The sequence below is a fragment of the Chaetodon trifascialis genome, chromosome 4 (genome assembly GCF_039877785.1).
Source record: "Chaetodon trifascialis isolate fChaTrf1 chromosome 4, fChaTrf1.hap1, whole genome shotgun sequence".
Classification (NCBI taxonomy): Eukaryota; Metazoa; Chordata; class Actinopteri; order Chaetodontiformes; family Chaetodontidae; genus Chaetodon; species Chaetodon trifascialis.
Window position 1 is genome coordinate 2,373,459 of NC_092059.1, and position 17,642 is coordinate 2,391,100.

At 47.2% G+C, this 17,642-nt stretch overlaps 1 protein-coding gene across 6 annotated transcripts in view; it reads left to right on the forward strand.

Moving 5' to 3' along the window:
• evi5b (ecotropic viral integration site 5b) overlaps nucleotides 1-16,274 on the forward strand; it is a 30,869-nt gene extending 14,595 nt beyond the window's left edge. For 3 of the 6 annotated variants that reach the window (XM_070960599.1, XM_070960594.1, XM_070960596.1), the window contains 17 exons: nucleotides 1,565-1,789; nucleotides 1,872-1,946; nucleotides 2,058-2,183; nucleotides 2,277-2,420; nucleotides 2,816-2,905; nucleotides 3,155-3,252; nucleotides 3,794-3,854; nucleotides 3,947-4,000; nucleotides 4,991-5,023; nucleotides 5,432-5,599; nucleotides 6,318-6,449; nucleotides 6,559-6,699; nucleotides 6,806-6,964; nucleotides 7,257-7,403; nucleotides 8,414-8,509; nucleotides 12,612-12,707; nucleotides 14,577-16,274. In XM_070960599.1, the coding sequence (XP_070816700.1) occupies nucleotides 1,565-1,789; nucleotides 1,872-1,946; nucleotides 2,058-2,183; nucleotides 2,277-2,420; nucleotides 2,816-2,905; nucleotides 3,155-3,252; nucleotides 3,794-3,854; nucleotides 3,947-4,000; nucleotides 4,991-5,023; nucleotides 5,432-5,599; nucleotides 6,318-6,449; nucleotides 6,559-6,699; nucleotides 6,806-6,964; nucleotides 7,257-7,403; nucleotides 8,414-8,509; nucleotides 12,612-12,707; nucleotides 14,577-14,852 (2,121 nt within the window). In that variant the 3' untranslated portion in view covers nucleotides 14,853-16,274. Of the gene's footprint in view, nucleotides 1-1,564; nucleotides 1,790-1,871; nucleotides 1,947-2,057; nucleotides 2,184-2,276; nucleotides 2,421-2,815; nucleotides 2,906-3,154; nucleotides 3,253-3,793; nucleotides 3,855-3,946; nucleotides 4,001-4,990; nucleotides 5,024-5,431; nucleotides 5,600-6,317; nucleotides 6,450-6,558; nucleotides 6,700-6,805; nucleotides 6,965-7,256; nucleotides 7,404-8,413; nucleotides 8,510-12,611; nucleotides 12,718-14,576 lie in introns of all 6 variants that reach the window. The other 3 variants (XM_070960598.1, XM_070960595.1, XM_070960597.1) reach the window with 3 other exon arrangements.
• The last annotated feature ends 1,368 nt before the right edge of the window (nucleotides 16,275-17,642 follow it).

Genomic DNA, 17,642 nt, shown 5'->3' on the forward strand with positions numbered 1-17,642 from the left:
TTCCTCGGGCTATCTTTGTCCTCGCTGACCCTGAAGTGTTGTCATTGAACGTGTTATTTTAGTTCTTGACATTTGAAGCTAATTTTAGACGCTCGTTTCCACGGTTGCTCTCCGGGGTCTTGTGATAACCTGATGCTCAGTCACTGTCAGCGGCACTTTGGCTTAAAGCGCACATGTGTGGTGGATTTGTGTGTAACCACAGTTCCCAGAAAAGTGACCCATTCGGTGCTTTGTCTGATAACGTTCTGATGACGGGCACAAGCTGAGACTCTGGAGCGTGCTAATGTTCAGCTGATCGGTGCGACTGCAAAGCTTTGAAGGTGTGATCGGTTCTGGTGCCGTCGTGTCTCCTGAACGCTCCTCAGACTGTGCCTGGGTGATTCTGGCTCTGTAACTCAGAGCCTTCAGCTTTGAAACGATGCCTTTCTCCTCGCCGCTCTGCGATCCGCTCGCGTGTAGAAACAGGTGCGGACGCGGAGTTGCTGTTGCATGAAAGTGTTGATGAAGCCACACATGCAAATGGGACGGAACATCTTGTGCAGGGGCACAGTTTCTGTTTTTCTTGCCACTTTGTGTTCAAATGGGGAAGTGCTGCGGGGACCCGTGAGCGTGCATGGGTGTTCCTGTGTGATTTAACAGAAGTTGTAATGACCAGATGGTTGCAGCTAGCCTGGGATGTTAATCATAACTGCTGAGGCCGTCACAAATTTGATGTTTTCTTCCCCTTGACTTTCAGGGAAACCGTTTCTGTTGCGTGAAGGAAGGAACCTTGACTTTTGTGTCCTTGTCAGCAAAACCCCTGATGTCTGTTCTCACTCACTCCTGCTGAAGCAGTACACTTAGTTTAGTGGATATCTGGTTTATATGCTGACGCAATGTTGAAATATTTACTGCACAAATAAGTTAAGAAAAGCACGGAGCATTGCAATCATTGGTGATTTACATGATATGTGTGTTGGAGCCTGCCGCCAAGCATTAGTGTAACGCAGTGATGTGTCTCAGAAAGCACTCAGTCAAGATATGAGACGGTGCATTGTTCCAGCACAGAGCTCGGTTTGTCTCGTCTGACCTCTGAGAGGGGAGAGGGATCCCCTGCTGAAAGCCTGCGGGGGTGGACCTCTGCTCCAGATGCACCCTGGACTGACCAGATGTACACACACACACACACACACACACACACACAATCCCACCACAGCAGGAAAGACCAGTGTTCCCTGTCAGCACAGGAAATTGCTTAATCAAATTGTATCAGCAGTAATAAATGGAAACACAAAAAGTGCCTCCCTGACAAGATTATATTTGGCCGTGGAAATCGTATTATTATGAGATGCACGCTGTGCTGAAGTGGGAAAATAAACACTGGAGCACAAAGCGCGCCCATGGCTGTGCTCAGGCCTTTTTCTCCACAGGGAGCCGGTGTGTTTTCTTACACTCTCACTCTGTCTGTCCAAAGATGGACAAAAACGGTCCCCAGATGTCCATTTAAATCCCTCATTAATGCCTTTAGAATAGATGTTGATTCACATCAGCTTCACAAAGCGTCTGTCCTTGTCTTTCCCCGCAGGATCTTGTCAGAAAAGGGGTTCCTCACCACTTTCGGGCGATAGTGTGGCAGCTGCTGTGCAACGCCCAGAACATGTCCATCAAGGATCAGTACTCCGAACTCCTGAAGATGACGTCGCCCTGCGAGAAGCTGATTCGCAGAGACATCGCACGGACTTACCCTGAACACGAATTCTTCAAGGAGAAAGACAGCTTAGGCCAGGAAGTGCTCTTCAACGTCATGAAGGTACGTCTCCGTTCATGTTTGAGGACCCTGATCCCTCCTGTCCCTCACTGGAACTCATCCAAAGCGATCACTGTTCTTTCAGGCATACTCTCTGGTTGACCGTGAGGTTGGCTACTGTCAGGGGAGTGCCTTCATCGTAGGACTGCTGCTCATGCAGGTAATCATCCCGTCTGCACCACTGCTGACCACACACTGATTCACCAGCAGGCGGTTTGACATGTTTACTGAATGATGGACAGATGTGATGTCATCCTGTTGTTTCTTCCAGATGCCAGAAGAGGAGGCTTTCTGCGTGTTTGTGAAACTCATGCAGGACTACAGACTGCGAGAACTCTTCAAACCCAGTATGGCCGAGCTGGGACTCTGCATGTACCAGTTTGAGTGTATGATCCAGGTAGACACCTCGTACTGGGGCGGGTGATGACAGTTTGTCAGAATGTAGCCGCAGACAGCGATAACAGTGTGAATTCATATTTCCGCGTCGCAGGAGCAACTCCCTGAGCTGCACATGCATTTCCAGGCTCAGAGCTTTCACACCTCCATGTATGCCTCCTCCTGGTTCCTCACCATCTTCCTCACCTCCTTCCCTCTGCCCGTCGCCACGAGGATCTTTGACATCTTCATGTGTGAGGTCAGTTAAAGGGAAGTGGCTGTTCTGTATCTACGTTATGTGTGTCAGTCTGTAAGGAATTAAGACACATTTGTCTTTCTATTTATTTAGCCTGGATTTACGTCTCAGGGTCTGTCTCTGACTCTTACTCTTGGTCCGGCTATTGTGCTCACTGTGGCTAATGGCCTCAGACAAACTGTGAAACAGTCAACTCTTTTATTAAATACATGTGAACTGTGATGGAAAGGTTATCCGTTAGTGCCACCTGCTGGAGAAAACAAGCACAGCAGTCCATTAGAACAGTTCCTGTCAGTTCTTCTGTCAGTGCCTTGAGACGAGTGGAGACAAAGTCATCGTTCTCAGTCCACTTTAAAACACCTTTGGCAGCAGTGATGACTGGTGATCTCATCCTTCAGGGGCTGGAGATAGTTTTCCGAGTAGGGCTGGCCATCCTGCAGATGAACCAGACTGAACTCATCCAGCTTGACATGGAGGGAATGTTACAGGTAAATTATCACATAACTTGTCGTTCAAGTCGCTCAGATTTCTGGTGAAAAATATGCAGCACCTTGAAGGGAGGGACCTCCACCACACCCAGATAATTCAGACGTGTATCCTCCCAGAGAGCGCACGCTGACGTTTGACGTAGTGCCTTTGAGCCCTGACTCAGGTTTCAGGGTACATAGTTGTTTGACATTAGCTGCTTTATGGGGGTGTGGCTCTTATCCCGCCTTTGTTCCCTCATTGTTCTCCAGCACTTTCAGAAGGTCATCCCGCACCAGCTCGACAGCGGACCAGATAAGGTCATCCAGGCTGCTTATCAAGTCAAATACAACGCCAAGAAGATGAAGAAGTAAGCAGCGCTCTCAGCTCATCAACACCCACCCGCCTGTGACACATTTAGATCGACACAAACATCCTGGAAACGTCTCACTGCAGCTCATCAGTCTGTGTATCGTTCACGTTCACTTTCCAGTTTAATTCAAATTTTTCGTGCTTAGAATATTTTTTATCGGATGATGCTTTATTTTGTATTTTCTGTGAATACCTTATAATTTCCTATGTAGTTTACTTGACATAATTTTGTAATTTGGTGCCCATTCGAGGGAAAATAATTCAGATTTTCTATTTTTTTTTTATTTCTATTCACCGTTTCTATTTTCCTTTTAATGATACCAAATCACAGATTACAGCTCTGTGAATTAAAGCACTACCGTGTTTTTCTGTTTGCATTGTTTTAAAAAAAATCGAGCAGCTTTCATAACCTTTTCTTGCAGAATGTCAGATTTTTGTATTTATTGCTGTTTTTTTTGCACACTAAACAAACATCATCTGGTCTTAATCTTGCGAGCGACGTGAATATTTTCTACTGAGCTTCTGTGAACTCGTTTCAGGTTGGAGAAAGAATACACTACAATCAAAACTAAAGAGATGGAGGAGCAGGTGGAGATAAAGGTGCGTGGAGGTTGTTGTGTGTGACGACGCGTCCTGCAGGCTCCGCCATGCGTGTTTGGTTTCATGTGGTTTTGCGATGTGTTGTTTTGCAGAGGCTGCGGACAGAAAACAGGCTCCTGAAGCAGAGGATAGACACGCTGGAGAAAGTGAGTGCATCAGTGTTTGTCACAGGTGCTCCGCCACCACACAGACCCATCACAAACCGTCCCCTGCTCATCAACATCACATTAACTCGCCCAGCTGTGCGCTCGTACATCATGCATCTCCTCCTCACGGTGGAGTCTCGTCTTTCACTAACTGCTGTGAGAGTCGTCCATTTACGTGATAAACCACCGCCGGCGCAGCATGGCGCATGTTCTGATGGTAGATAAAGCTAATAACAGGAACAGAAGCCACATCTGGACTTCCCGTTGCTTTGTTGTCATGGTGACTGTCCGCGTGGCTCGAATAACTTCCTGAAGTGAATTTTAAAATTCACCGGACATCGCTAACTGAAGCAGAGCCTGTTTGGGATACAAAGCGCTGCATGCCGAGTCGCACAGTTTGTATCATTCTGCACCTGTTAGCGTCTTTGAATGGGCACCGCTGCCATCAGGTGAGGGCACCATGCATGAGGTCGCAGGGCGTCCGCCTGCAGGGAGGAACGCCGGTCTGATGGACTTATCTAAAACCAGCTGCTCTCTGATCTGCCTCTGTCCCGTGACTCCCAGGACCTTTTAACTCTTTACTAACCAAACGTGTTGAATGAAGCACGTCAAAGCTCAGAGCTTCTGTTCGGTGAAACAACACAAAGCTCCTTAACACTGTCTGTGCTGCTGTTGCACCATTCTTCACTCTGCTAGAAGTAGAGCTGCCCTGTGCCTCTTCCTGTCTGAAACCTGTCACTGTTATCAGCACCGCCTCATTTTTCACTTTGTCACCAGTTTATTTGCACCTTTTTCACCACACCTGCATGCAATGTTCCTTTTCTGCCCCTGGATGTAAACGAGGTTCGACTGTCTGTAAACAAACATTTGTGGAGGGGAAATGAACATTGCATTTCTTCTCTGAAACAATCAGATGTTCTCTTGTGTGCTTTAAACTGTCCTCTGGATTGTCTCTCTCTGCTGTCTCTTGTTGATATTTCTGTTTTGTAGGAAAGTGCTTCCTTGGCAGATAGATTGATCCAGGTATATTCCTCATTTTCTCTTGTCCCTTGTTACTTAGGTTGCACCTTCCTTCTTCTTTCTCCCTCATTAGCATTGCATGCTTACAATTAGCACAACAAAGGAGAGTAACAATGCAGATTCTGATGGACTTTAATGATTCTCTGAAGAAATTAAACCAGATTATAGCTGATCAGTGTTGAAAAGTGCATGAAACCCCACACTGTGGCAGACCAAGTGAGAGAATCACAAATCATGCTGAAGAAAGCTAAAGAATTAAACCAGAAATCACACAATGCTAGAACTAAAACAAGCATGTCCGTAGAAAAGCCAATGCCTCATCCTCACCTCTGATTTGCCCACCCATTCCGTCCTCTCGTTTCACTTCCTGTCGTGCTCACTCCACCCCTCCTCGGTTGGTTATGTCCCAAGGGACAAGTGACTCGAGCTCAGGAGGCGGAGGAGAACTACCTGGTCAAGCGGGAGCTGGCCACAGTCAAACAGCAGAGCGAGGAGGCCAGTGCTCAGCTGGAGCAGGCCCAGAAAACCATCAGGCAGCTCCAGCAGCCGCAGCCGCCGCCGCAGCAGCAGCCACACGCGGTAAGGAGGGCCACGGAGGGCCTCAGAGGCTCAGATCCTGGCCGGTCTGTGACAGCAGCCGGGGCGCTGACGCTGGGATGTGACCCAGACCCAGATCAGTTTGTGTTGTGCAGAACTGAAACCTCAGGCCGGCTGCTCAAGATCACGTTTGATCACGTTTTAAGAACTGACACCTGCGCCAGTAAAAACGGGTTTCACCACGTCAGGTGTGTCACGGTTATCTTCGCAGTGGCAGAGCAGGGCCTTCCTCACTTTGCACCCCGGCTTTAGGTGATGATCTGTTTTGGCATGCATGAATTCAAATTGGGACACGGAGTACTACACAGTTCAGCCACCATTTCCAGTCTTGTGCGTTCTCAGAAATGCATTCATGAATTTGTAATCGGTTGTCTCACAGGCTGGTAGATTTCACACATCGCACCCTGTTCACAGAGCATATGTTGACCTTTCTTTGTTAATTATTGATGGTTGGATTCCAGATGATAATATGCAGGCATTACAGTGTTTTGCATAATTTGCTATCTTGCTCTGCAATGAGCAGTAATGAATTATTTATGTGAGCTGGAACGAAGGTTGAAGTCTTTGTAGTGGAGTGTGAAGGAGCGTCGAGGTGCATTTCCTTCCAAAAAAAGATGTAATCTCAGCTGCGACTGTTTACAGATCTCAGCATTTGTCGCTCTGCTTTGCTGTCTGCACTCACACACGTGTCCTGTTGCAGAAGGGGGCCCCTCGGTACTCTGAGGAGTCCGTCCTGCAGCTGGAGAGGGAGCTGGTGCAGGCCCGGCTGAAGGAGGCAGAGTCCCAGTGTGCGCTGAAGGAGATGCAAGACAAGATCCTGGATATGGAGAAGGTGGTTTGCCTCAGGCGCAATGCGCGGCTCAAATCTTAGCCAGCACGCAGTTTTCTTATAAGACCCAGCTGTATCACTGCTGCTAAAACATGTCCTTCATCTTCCTCAGAGGAACACGTCGCTGCCAGATGACACCAATGTAGCGCGTCTTCAAGAGGAGCTAATAGGTGTGAAGCTGAGGGAGGCGGAGGCTCTGACAGGCCTCAAAGAGCTGAGGCAGCAAGTCAGAGACCTGGAGGAGCACTGGCAGGTGGGCGCCAACGTGTCACGTGACACTTGGATAACACGCTATCATCATTGGACATTTTTGTGCTAAACACGGTGGAAAGGTGACGCTCTGTGCCCCCTCTCCTCAGCGTCACCTGGCGCGCACCGCAGGTCGCTGGAAGGACAGCCCCAGGAAGAATACGCTGAGCGAGCTGCAGGACGAGCTGATGAGCGTCAGGCTGCGGGAGGCCGAGGCCCAGGCGGAGCTGCGGGAGACGCGGCAGAGGATGCTGGAGATGGAGACGCAGGTCAGAGGTCACATCCTGGCCACATTAACTTTTGATTACTGCAGCGTGCTGCATTGTCAAATTCCTCCCTCTGTCCTTATGATGCCATTAATCTTAGGACATTAAAGGTGTACTGCAACATCAACAGTGAATGAGCTGCATTGTCACACAGAATCCTTCAGAGGGCAGCAGCCGTCTGTTCTACACAAGCAGTGCAGGCGGCTCTCCTCACCTACATCCAGTTATGTCTTGAGTTGATCACTTATCAAAGTAAATCTAACAGATTTTTAATGCGCCACCTGTCCTCACGCAGAATCAGATCCACAGTAACCAGCTGCGACGGGCGGAGCAGGAGAGCCGCTGCCTCCAGGAGTGCGTGCAGACGCTGACGGCACAAAATAAAGACCTGCATGTGCAACTTCAAGAGATCAAGCGGAGACAAGCTGAGATCGAATGCAAGGTGAAGCTCTGCAGCCCTTCACACTGCGAGCACAGGGACAAACCGCTGCCGCTCTGCACAATCTGAAGTCTGTGGTCCAGATCTAAGAGGAGGAGGCGTCTCGTTCTGTTGTCAGTGATTGGATTTCCTTCTGCTGCAGTGTTTCCCACAGATCAAGGATCTATTTGTGGTGGTGTGGTCCGGGGGGGGAGGGGGGGGTTAAGATTAATAGATATACATAGTGTGATACAGCCAGGATTTAAATTGAGGCATGTTTAGCCACTCAGGGTCAAAACCACTGACCCTGTGTTTTGCTGTTGTCGTCTCTATAGGGCAAAAAACATTCTTTAGAAAATATTTTTCTATACTCATCTGTGTAAAGGAGTGAACATCCAAGTTAATTACTAATGAGCAGAGATTAAGATTATGGCAGCAGCTCTGATGCCTGTCGGCTAACATACACTAACAGTTAATGTCTCTGCACATGTCTCAGCTTCCAGGTATGATACAGACACAGGCTGATATAACATAATGAGTTAGAGTTGTTCGGACCACTTTTGGGCTTATTTGACCACTTTGTACTGGCACGTCTTACCTTCGTCGTTCGAGCCAGGCCTCTTCCACCACGACTTTTTCTTCTGCGTCTTATTAATTTATAGCTTTGCGCCGACACGCGACATTCTCAAAGCAAACAGTCCGGAGGCGAGGTCGAGTCAAAAGCCGAAAAATGTATTTGTGGCGGCTAAAATTTATTCGTGGCGGGCCGCCACAAATAAATGAACGTGTGGGAAACACTGTGCTGATGCTGTTAGATTTCACTCCGTCCTCACTCATACCCAATCATGATATTTAAGTAGATATTTAAAAGGATGAGCAGGCGATCGCATTCTGCTTTATTTCTGCTTCCCACGGCGTCTCAGGGCTGCACGCCGGCCTTTCAGCATTACTCCTCTCTGGTGTTTCTGGTAGAACTGATGATGATGATGATGATGATGAAATGGCATCTTTAGCTTGTTCTTGTTGCTCTGCAGAGTAAGGAGGAGGTGATGGCAGTGAGGCTGAGGGAAGCCGACAACATCGCTGCTATGGCTGAACTCCAGCAGCAGATCTCAGAGCTGGAGATTCAGGTAAAGTTTGTCAACTCACACCACGTGTAACACCAACAGAACTCCCCTCAGATGGAGTCACTTCCTTTTTCAGTGTGTTTCATCACCAGCAGATTTTAGACCTAAAGAGCTTATTCGTTGGTTTAGTCTGACTCGTCTCTCTGGTTTGAAATAAGAAGCCTTTCTGACGGAAAACAGCGGATGTCACACGTTTCCGTCCACCAATCAGAATGACGGTATGTGTGAATCTGATAGCCGTGGATGTGTTGTTGATGTTGCCGTGGAGACCCGAGTTTCAATCAGAGGTGATCAGACCCCGCCCACGTAGCCCCGAGCAGACTGTTTTATTTTCCTGACTTCAGCTGCTGCCTGTTCGGCCGTGAATATGCAGAGAACCTCAGACGTGTCGATGAACAGATTTGTCCTCTTATTTTACAAATCTGAGCTTTTAAAGGGACGCCTCACATCACAACGTCCACTTCTGTTCTGGGTTAGATTACGTTTGTTCTTCAGCTCATCATGTTCCAGAGCTGGAAGTGATTCACCTCCATTTAAAGCGAAGCTGAGGAGCCTTTCATGCTGTCTGAGCCGGTCTCAACGAGCGGCAGGCGAAAACAGTATTTATCCCCAAACAAATGTAACGCTAAACACAACAAGGGTGACCAAAACAAATACAGGCCTGCTCTGACTGATAACAGCTGGAACCGTCTGAGGTTCAGGTACTGATGTTGTTGCGTGTAAGCGGGCTGGAGTATGAATATGTGTCTGGATTCATGATCTATTCAGGATCAAGCTGCTGTGCCTTCCACTGGATCGTGAAGCCGGCTGATTGGTCGGCTGAAGGCTGCAGGTGTCGCTCAGTTTTGTTCTATTCGATCTTTTTACGCGGAGCCTTTTTTGGAATTGTTTCAGTGTTTCCTGAGTGTGAGCAGGTTGGAGAAATTACTGGTTTCAGATGAGTCGGCAGACTTTTTTTTGGCACATATGAGTAAGTGTCTGTCACTTAGTGCTGGGGAAAAAAGGCTCCAGACTAACTTCAGCACTGGTTACACTGGTGCAGCACATGATTTGTTCCAGTACTTCTTTTATTGAATTAAATTTGATTTAGTCTGTGTGTTCATTTATTTTTGTGCACATGCACATTCAGGCATTCAGTCTCACTGCTGTTGGGACAGGTGTCTGAGAAGTTATTGATCCTCGCCTCCACGCCAAAGAATAAGTGCCTGTCCACCGTTCAGTGCTTCCACATGTCTGTGCTGGTCAGTGGATGCTGCTGGAAGATCAACGTTGTGAATATTATTAATTGTGTGTTAATATTATTATAGTGTGAATAGTATTAATTGCTTATATTGACTGATTCAGCGGAAATACTTGACTTTAAGTTCCACTATTTATCATTTCTGTGCAACACATAAACACCCTGTAACATGATAATGGGGAAGTTATAACTCTTTACACATGCAGTCCATTAAAAAACATTTAAAATGACTTCATTTCACATTGTAGCCTGTTATAAATCGTGTGTAAAGAGTGTTTAGAAATGTGAGGACTGAAGTAACGTCTCTCAGTTTATAATATCAGTTTGTGTGTTGGAAGCAGCTGTGACTCGTGGGCCACCGGACGTCGTTTTTAAAGCCACTTTAACTGAGTTTAAGGTGTTTCAGATAATGTATGGTGGAGGCCTGAACTATTTATAAGTATGACACCGACACAAACCCCCCCCCCTCCCCTCACAGGCACACACCATCACACAGTGTGGTCTGAGGTTTGTTACTAAGTGACAGAGCAAAAACAACAGCAGCTCCTCAATGTGAAGGTACGCCCTCGTACCTTCACATTGTGCACTCTGAACTCTCACTGGAGCCTGTCAGTCACATCAGACGCCTGGAGCTTTCTTTATGCCGTATTGTCCTTTGATTTCACCATTGGCCTGTAGAAAACGTGTTGCAGGGTTTTTTTTTTTTTTTTACAGGTGCAGGGGTTGAATCTGACTCGCGTGCAAGCTGAAATCACTGTGCCAGTGTTGGCTTCTTGGTCTGTGGTTTGGTTACTTGCTGTATATGTTGTGGGTGAACTGCTTCAATAACAAGAATATGTAAAAAAAAATCTGTTTCTTGCCTTCCTCATCGGAGACGGCGTGGCATGTCAGTGGTGATGATTTGCAGCTTGCGTTATGATGTGAGAGGACGCCGCGTGCTCAGATAAGCCTCTTCTTGGCCTCAGTGCTGAGCGGCAGCAGATATCACCGCTGTCGTGCATCTGATCATCCCACAGCAGCAACCAAAAATCCTGCACAGATTGAATGATGGTACAAATTAATGAGATGGAAAAGTTTGACAGTGAAACTGAGCTTGAAAGGTTTGCGTGTAGGACTCTTTCACTACCACAGTCATGGCCTCCGCATAACGCCACAGCTCCACTGTCTCTGGGCTGATAGGAAGTGGTTTCTCATCTTGAAGCAGAAACTCTACCAAAGGTGACATGCATGGTTTATTTTGAGGTTTCTACGCTCAGAGATTTATACTAAACTTTTCAGCCTGCCATGCACATTTTCATGTTTACTCTGTATTTGCCAGTTGGTGTTAAATATGCTCAGAAAAAAGCGACTCTACTGACACAGGTTTGTCCCACGGTTTAAAGTGTCATCATGATAATTAATGTTATTAAAATCTGCTCCTTCCTGACTGCTAATTGATGTATTGAAGATTTAATCTTGGTAAAAGTGTCACACGTTTTCACACCTGCAGACGTCCTTGTGCGTTTAAAAGAAACCATTCGTCATTTTACCACAACGGCGGAGACGCTCGGCGTGTAAAAATACTGTCAGTGGATGTGACGCATGCTGGCGAGTGAAATTCTTCTGCATTTCAATGGAATTTCTTTTATGAGCTGTGATTTGTGATCGATGTGTCAGATCATCTCGCACCGCCGACGCATTAACCTGCCGTACTTCTAGCTGCCTTCCTTCCCTTCACGTCCCGCTGGAACCAAACAGAGCTCAACGGACTCTGAGGGTGCAGGAACGTGAGGAGGCGCCGGGCTGTTTGCGGCGGCCTGACACCTGTTGATTCACGCAGCTGAACACGAGGAAGTCTCATTAACTGCCTGCTCCTTATTGTTGTCGTGTTTTGGAGCAGCGAAACCTCAAAAACAACAGATTCTTGGAATAATCTCGCTTGTTTGGACTCCTTCATGTGAAAAAAAGCCTACTGGGAGCCGCCGTGTTCAACCCCACCTCACCACAGGAATCACAAACCCTATCTGTATTTTTGGGGTGTTTGCTCGCGTCACCTCTCGGCCTCGACCCCCCACCTCTGTCTCTGCACATCTTCCCTTTTTAGGCTCATTGTTCCCGTGCTGCAGCCTGTGGTTTGAGCTCCTTGTCACTGGTCTCTGTGTAGAGGTGGCAGGTTGGAGGGTGTGATTGAGGTCAGAAATAGAGAATGTGTTTGTCTCCAGTGCAGATGTCTTCAGTGAGGAAGATAAACATCACATGGGCTGTTTAACTGTTACGACTAACAACCAGCCTCATCCCCAGGGCCCCGGGAGGAAATCAAGCACAAATGACAGTGTGTTGACTGTGTTTCCTCTGACATCTGTTGCTTTGGTCTCCCGCCACACATGGAGGCCGCAGCAGCGGGCTCGAACCCGCCAGCGTTCACCCTGCCTGTGCAGACGTGGTGGTGGTGGTGTTGGTGGTGGTGGGGTGTTCACAGGTTTTTACGTGGATGCTGCTTATTGTTTAGTTCCAAGTTGAAACCACTTAAAGCTCTTAGCCCTCCTCTGTATTTAGAGGTTCATGTGTTTCACTGAAGCTTGTTCTTCTTCTTCTTCTTCTTGTTCTTCTTCTTCTCCTCCTCCTTCTCCTCTTCCTCCTGCGTATTTAGAGGTTCATGTGTATCACTGAAGCGCCTTCTTCTTCTCCTCCTCTGTATTTAGGGGTTGATGTGTGTCACTGAAGCTTGTTTTTTCTTCATCTTCTTCTCCTCCTCCTCCTCCTGCGTATTTAGAGGTTCATGTGTATCACTGAAGCGCCTTCTTCTTCTTCTCCTCCTCCTCCTCCTCCTCTGTATTTAGGGGTTCATGTGTATCACTGAAGCTCGTTCTTGTCTTCTTCCCACAGAAAGAAGAAGGAAAGGTCCAAGGCCAGCTGAACCACACAGACTCCAGCCAGTACATTCGCGACCTCAAAGACCAGATAGTGGACCTAAAACATGAGGTGAGCCTCGGCAAACAATCGTCAGGTGCTTCAGTTTATTCTGCAGCTTCTTTCCTCGTAGAGATTCAGATTTTTTGTTATTGCCTTTTTCTTTGATCTCAATTTCACAACACTCTCTGAGATATGGTTTTACTTTGAGGCTAACCGATTAGCACAGGTGTTAACTACACCCAGAGACTTCCTGTGTGGAGTTGACATTGCGCACCTCCTGCAGACACCTTCAGACTGTAACCTGCACGTGTTTCTACCAGAGCACGTTGGAGCCTGAATGTGACTGAGGGTTTGATCATGAATAATCAGCAAACTGTGATTAGTGATTTGACTTCATTTCACTGCCTTAGACTTTTACTCTTTAGTCCGTTCTGGTTTCTGGTTAGTGATGCATGAAGGTCCAGTGTCCCATCATGGACATCTGTCCTATAACTTTCTTCCTATGAATCATTGAGAAGCTTATCTTCTTGGTTGAGATGGTTTTTAGGCAGAGGTTCTCGTTGTCTCAGCTAATCTGTTATAAAGCGGAAGAACATCGTATCTGTTGACTGAATCAAAATGAGCAGAAGCAGGCGAGCTGACCAATAAGGTTTGGTGAATTGTGGTTCAGTTGTCGGCCTCCTCTGATTCTATATCAAGGCCGTGCAGTCGCAGTCACTTCCCCCCTCGCCTGGGTTTGCGCGGTGGTCACATTGGGCTATGAATCAGTGAGCAAACCTGAAAGTGTTCAGCGGCTCAGCTGGATCACAATTTCCTTTTTGCAAGGCAGCAACAGCAAAGCAGGCGACCACGTTTAGACAGGTGGAGGTGAGCGTAGGCTTGTTGTGACACTTGTTTATTCCGTGCTGTGCTGTGCTCTGAACTGGCCTCTCCTCCTACATGTCTGTCTGCGGCCTGGCAGGCTGACTCAGGTGAGTTGGTGCAGATGTTGAACCCCACCGCTGCCCCATTCGGGTTGAACTGACAGCGTGGGAGACGGTCCTGGATGCGTCCATAGAGATGTTTACAGCCTGTGTGCTGCTGAATGTCAAAGCAACCAGTTAGTCCTCATCCTGTTGCTCATTTCACTTGTAAAACCGAAACATGCTGTCAGAGATAAATCATAAATCTCATCTTTGTATAGTTTGAACTCATTTTGTCTCGTTGCTCTCTATTGTGGTTGATGGTGGAAAATAAAAAAAAGGCCAAACCACATGAAGGTGAGGCTTCTGCTTCGTCCCGAGCGTTTTAGTTTCAGAAGAAAAGACTTGAGGAGGACAACTGGTTGGTTCAAATATTCAAATATGTGAGAGGTGATTCAGGATTTTCTCCCACACGGTCCCAAATGGAGCGACCCCTCACCCATCAAGAAAATAGTTTGTCCCAAATCCATGCTGCATTCTGTGTCGTGCATTTACACTGGAAGAGCGACGCGACGCGAGCAACGGCGCTGATCGCTGCCATTCGAGTCGAGTGCACGTCCACCGGCCGTGTCGACGCTCTGCTCCGTGGATGACACGCAGCATGTTCGACTGACAACGCATCGATCTGCACAGAGCAGAGCGAGCCAGACAGGAAGTCAGACACAGGAAAGGTGTTGAGAATCTGGCACATTTTCAAAACACAGCACCCTGTACGTGTATGTGGTGTGGAATTGGGACGCAGCTCATATCATGTGTGGTTTTTGGTTGCATGTCAGATTTGTGAAAGTCTCGTTCTGTTTGTGCCAGTGATGTTTAAATATGTCCGAGTGTCACAGCTTTGACCGCCTGTGTCAAACAGATGCTCTGTGTTGTATCTGTCTCTGTTTTGTCCCTCAGGAGTGTTTGGCTCATTCTTGCATGCAGGACTAAACCGTCTTTGCGTTGTTTCTAACGCTCTTCGTGCTTCCTCTCACAGATTCGCTGCTTAAAAGGACAGAAGGGTCTGTCCAGTCAGCCCACTTTTGATGGGATCCACATCATCAATCACTATGTGGGGGATGACGGGTCTTACCAGTCTTCAGATGAAGATGGAGTCAAGGGCCCCACCCTCCAGGACACCCAGCAGAGGAGCGGGGGCCGTATCAGACTGCAGCCCAACCTCCGGGACACGGACAGCGAGGACGAGGAGGACGAGGAGGCCCTGCGACTCTCCGTACCTCAGGGCAGTGGCCACAAGTCCACCACCGTGTGAGCTGCCAGAGGCTGCGCTGAGGAAGAGGAGGTGCTCCAGAGCACGGGTCTGGACCTGGAGCTCTGAACTTCAGACAGGAAATGCATCATCATTTCATATCATGAGAATCACACTTACGGATTTAGTTTGTTTTTTTGTGGTGTTTTGTTTTCTTCCTGAGGGCAGCAGACGCCGTCTGTCTGAGCCCCGCCGGCAGAAGCACAGTTAAATAACGTGGAGCGTATCAAAGTCTCCTGGGGGGGGAGGGGGGTCCTTCCCTCATGCAGGTACAACACAGAGAAAGAGACTGTGCAATAAAACCTTTTATGCTATATTACACACTTCATCCAATCCAATGTGTTTTTATATTTTTAAAGCATTTTATAAATGAACATCAAAATTGTACTGATGCCGTTACTACTAAGTGTCCGTCACGCAGAGGCAGACTGTATAAGCGCTTTGTGTGTGCGTGAGTGCGTGTGTGTGTGTGTGTATCTGTATTGTCCTGATGAGCTTGTTCAGCAGCTGGTATCAAAGCCTCCCCAGCGCTGACCTCTTGGCCTTAGCACGTGCCGCATGCCTTTCACCTGGGCCGCTGTGCCTCAGGTCTGTGACGTCTGCACACCTGTACATATGTACATGTGTATTATGTGTTTGTTTTTGTTTTTTTTTGTCAATTCCTTTTGAACTTGAAAATCTGTATCTATTGCATATCTGATGTTTAGAATATATTGTACAACTGAGAAAAAAGGGACGTACACGTTAGTTTAATAAGATAACACAAATGACAAATCCTGTTTTCTGAGAGAATAACCGATCGTCCCTCCTCAGAGGACTTCAGCTGAGGGACGGCTTTGTTTGTAGCGACTGTTGCTGTTGTGCCAAGTTCTCTGAACGTTATCCTGACTTCACTTTCAAGATGAGGCCCCTGCAGCAAGTCGACTCGGCACAAAGTACAGTACATTTGCTGATGAGTCAAACATGAGTCACGCCTATCGAATGTTTTGTGAGACACAAATTTGCACGGAAATGGACGACGGTCCGAGGGACAAAGCTGAGATATACTTTATAACACAATCCAGAGAGGAACTGGGACATGTCAGGTGTTACCAAAGTAAGCGCAGACCACTTCCACTCCACTCCACGAACCAGGACCTGGACCTGCAGGACTCTGAGTCTGTATCGAACACTAACTCTGAATGGAGTGAAAGACGACGTGGAGGCGAACGCGCTCAAACATTGTGACTTTGAAACGTCCCCGTGATGAACGAGATGTGTTGTTTGCTGGGAGAGGAACACGTTCTGGCACTTTCTGAGTCTGCAGTGCAGTAAGGACACACACGGCAACACTATGGAGCAGTCAGCACACTCGGAGGCTAAATGAGATTGTTGTGTGTGCGTGTGTGTGTGATGAGTTCACAATAAAATGTTCACTAAACTCTGGACTGCGGGCTGGTGTCAGTGCAGGCAGATGACTGAGCGCATGTGGGATGTTTGTCTCCTTCCTCTGTGAAGATGCTCGCTTAAGATTGACTGCTTTCAGGAAGTGATTTCTCGCGGTTTTCAGAGCTGAGCCTCAACTACCAATCATTTCATGCAGAAAACCACATTTTAAAAGAGCTTTTCTCTTCGGGCACTGAAAGATTAAGCAGGTCTGTATTATTGCTGAATGCTGGGGAGGATTTTTCTTAGACATTTTGCGCGCTCTGGGCGTGATGGTCAAAGTGTTGTGAGCTCAGAGGAATTCTTTTATTTTGCACTGATTGATGATGCGTGCGGATATTTTGAAGGTGCGTTTATGGCGCAGTGACTTTCTTCAGATTTTAGCGGGCTGCTTGTAAAACCTCAAAACTGTGCGAGAGCAGCTTCACTTCATGCTCGCGGACACGTGCCTGAGTGTGTTCCAGCTTAAATCGTCTGAATCGCTAAATTTGGATTTAAAATGAACATGAGCCGAGTTTCAGATAAAATCCCCTGACAGGTGCAGTGAGCGCAGGAAACGTGTCAACACTGCATTTGATTTAAATCTTAACCTTATTTTTAGTTTTCCGAATCGTAGCTACGGTTTATCCCGACGGGTCACGGCAGTGAGATGTCATTGAAAAGAGAGTGGTGCTGTGTGGGAGGCATGAATCATTTGGTGTTTTCGTATGTAGAGGCGTTTTAAAGTTGAATTTCAATAGAGAGCAAGAAATGTTTGGCTAAGAGATGCAGAAATAATTAAAGGAAATTTTGGGGGAAAAAATCCCCAGCAAAAATCAATTCTATTTTCAGACAAAATTAAAATTATAATTCTCATTCTTATTCTTATTATTTGGTGTTATTTTTGTTGGCATTATTATTGCCGCTGTGGCATCGGGCCTGCTGTATTGAGCTCTTTGTTGAGCTGACAGGATGCCACAGCCGTTAACTTTTACCAAAGTGCCGTGTCGGTTCGCTCCGCGTCGGTTCGGGCTTCATGTCTTCACCAGCACGGTGTCCGGATGCCAGAGCCGTCATGTCTAATCGAGCCGGGGCATGAGGCGCTTTGATTTCCTGTCCTTCATGTATCAATAGGCGGTTTTGTCTGTAGCCGACACGTAAAAACGCGTTCAGAGCAATGTGGAGCTTTTACGCAGCCACAGACTGTAAGAGGGGGAGTCGAGGCTGAAAAGTCCCTGAACAATGTGGGTCTTCAATATTGTTTCAGTGGATGTCGAAGAATTTGAATTCACGCAGTTTGAGTAAAATGTGATTACATTTTGAACTCCGTTAATACATTCAAATTGAAAAGGCGGTTCAGATCAGGAACAAACAGCTCCAATCAAACTT